At 30.9% G+C, this 2,018-nt stretch overlaps 2 protein-coding genes and 2 non-coding genes across 4 annotated transcripts; 3 read left to right on the top strand and 1 right to left on the bottom strand.

Moving 5' to 3' along the window:
• The first annotated feature begins 287 nt into the window (after positions 1-287).
• On the top strand, positions 288-368 carry NAEGRDRAFT_t857. The gene has a single exon. It is a non-coding gene; the product is annotated as a tRNA-Ser (tRNA).
• A 71-nt stretch (positions 369-439) lies between these two features.
• On the top strand, positions 440-784 carry NAEGRDRAFT_76354 (uncharacterized protein; the record flags this gene model as incomplete). Its single annotated transcript, XM_002668684.1, has 1 exon — positions 440-784. One exon carries the CDS (start codon positions 440-442, stop codon positions 782-784), a length of 345 nt encoding a protein of 114 aa, XP_002668730.1.
• Positions 785-1,009: 225 nt separating this feature from the next.
• NAEGRDRAFT_t858 lies at positions 1,010-1,080 on the top strand. The gene has a single exon. It is a non-coding gene; the product is annotated as a tRNA-Gln (tRNA).
• Positions 1,081-1,127: 47 nt separating this feature from the next.
• Positions 1,128-1,658, bottom strand: NAEGRDRAFT_76353 (acetyltransferase; the record flags this gene model as incomplete). The annotated part of the gene is made up of 1 exon (XM_002668680.1): positions 1,128-1,658. One exon carries the CDS (start codon positions 1,656-1,658, stop codon positions 1,128-1,130), a length of 531 nt encoding a protein of 176 aa, XP_002668726.1.
• Positions 1,659-2,018: the final 360 nt, after the last annotated feature.

Below are 2,018 nucleotides of genomic sequence, written 5' to 3'. Positions count from 1 at the left end.
CCTTTTTCCAGATGCAGATCTTGTTCTTGGAGGCATTCTTTTTGTGTGTGATGAAAATTTTAGTATACTACCGAAACTAATAAAAAATCTTCAGATTAGGAAGAAAAAGCATTCTTCTAAATTCTTGAAAATGTAACAATTGGAACTTATTCGTACTCTAACCAATCAATTCACATCATTATATTTTTTAATAACAAGCAACAATAACTTCTAAATGTATTCAAAGGCTCATAACACTATTCTTCTCCAGTTTGCACAATTTTTGGATGTTTACGGCAACACTCGTAGCAGACTTGGCCGAGTGGTTAAGGCGACAGACTTGAAATCTGTTGGGGAAACCTTCGTAGGTTCGAATCCTGCAGTCTGCGTCTGAAATTTTGTTTAGATAGAAAGATTAAAACAAGAATTAGAAAGTCAATCTTGTTGTCCACTATAAAAAATGTCTCGCGCCAAGTCTAGTGATGTATTTCTTTTTGGTTTAATTTGTGGGTTTGTTTTATCAGCACCAACATTCCTATTAGCATGTAAATATTTCAAACAATCTCCATTACTAATTTGTCCAGTGACGAGTGTATCTTTGGGTTTTTTCTTTAGTGCTGCCTATCAATGGGAATGGGGAATCGGATGGCCAACTGGATTGGGATGTACATGTGCAATTACATTGAATAGTTTGGGTATGATGATGTTTACTTCGGATGATGAGTTTGGAGAATGGATTTCTCTGATTGCATATACTGTTGCTAGTGGATTGATTGGAAGTTGGTGTGGAGCTCAATCACAATAATATTTTGAAATATAATACCTAAAATGAAACGCCATTAATTTTTATTATTTTAATTGGACCCAACAATCATTTTCCTAGTTTGAAATTATTTGAATCATAACTTGTTTATCATGTATTCCAAGAATTTAGTATAATTTTAGAAGCAAACAATATAGATGACTAAAATGATACAAGCTTAATTGAACGAGGTAGGGAAATGTGAAATACTTTTATAATGAATGTGCTCGTCTCGTGGTGTAATGGTAGCATAGTGGACTTTGAATCCATTGACGGAGGTTCGATTCCTCCCGAGACGGTAACGTGGCGAGCCATGAAATTTTTTGCTGATGGGTAATATTTTTCATTAAACTAAATCTTTAATCATAATAATATCACATCTTGAACATAAATGTTTATCCTCACAATCAATAACTCTTGAAAATCCAAATTTTTCATACAATGCAAGTGCCTCCACTAAAACAGAAGCAGTTTCCAATTCCATTTGTTTATAATTCATTTCCTTAGCTTTTTCTATGGCTCTTTCCAATAATTTTCTACCTAATCCCTTTCCTCTATATTCCTCTCTCAAATACATTTTTCTCAATTCACATTTACTTTCGGATAATTTATAAATTCCACAACTGGCAATAATTTTTGATTCAATGGATGAAGAATTGGAATTTAATTCAACTATTTCTAAATAACCATTATTTGTAAAGTAATACTTTTCAATATTTAATAAATCATCATCAATATTATCGGAAGGATCTTGAATTTGTTTAAGACCATATTTAGTAAGAATTTGAGTGACCATTTCTAGAATTTGTGGTCCATCTTGTTCCGTTGCTGCTCTGAATGTGATGAAATTATTATTATCACTACTTGGTTTACTCATTTTTTTTATTAAATTAATATAATTTTTATTCAATTAAATATATTATTAGGTGGTGTGAAATCAATTTCAAAATATGAAATGGAAATGTTTTGGAAGATTGTAAGAATCTCTTTAAAAAAAATGTCAAACAAAGAGGAAGGTGAATCACAACATTTACTTTCTAATAATGATCGGAATGAGAATAATCAAGACGAAATACAAACAATACTTGACTCACCCAATAACGATCTAAATTTTTCACAAACTAATTCTCATAGTACTGATAATCATGAAACTCCTGATTCAGAAGAAACTCTTTTTATTAATTTAGGAAATAATTCATTCATTGAAAAATATCCATCAAGAGTAAAAGATGAATAT

This window comes from Naegleria gruberi, assembly GCF_000004985.1.
Source record: "Naegleria gruberi genomic scaffold NAEGRscaffold_121, whole genome shotgun sequence".
Classification (NCBI taxonomy): domain Eukaryota; phylum Heterolobosea; class Eutetramitea; order Acrasida; family Naegleriidae; genus Naegleria; species Naegleria gruberi.
The sequence above is the reverse complement of the archived record's forward strand: the minus strand, read 5'-3'. Positions and strand labels throughout refer to the sequence as shown.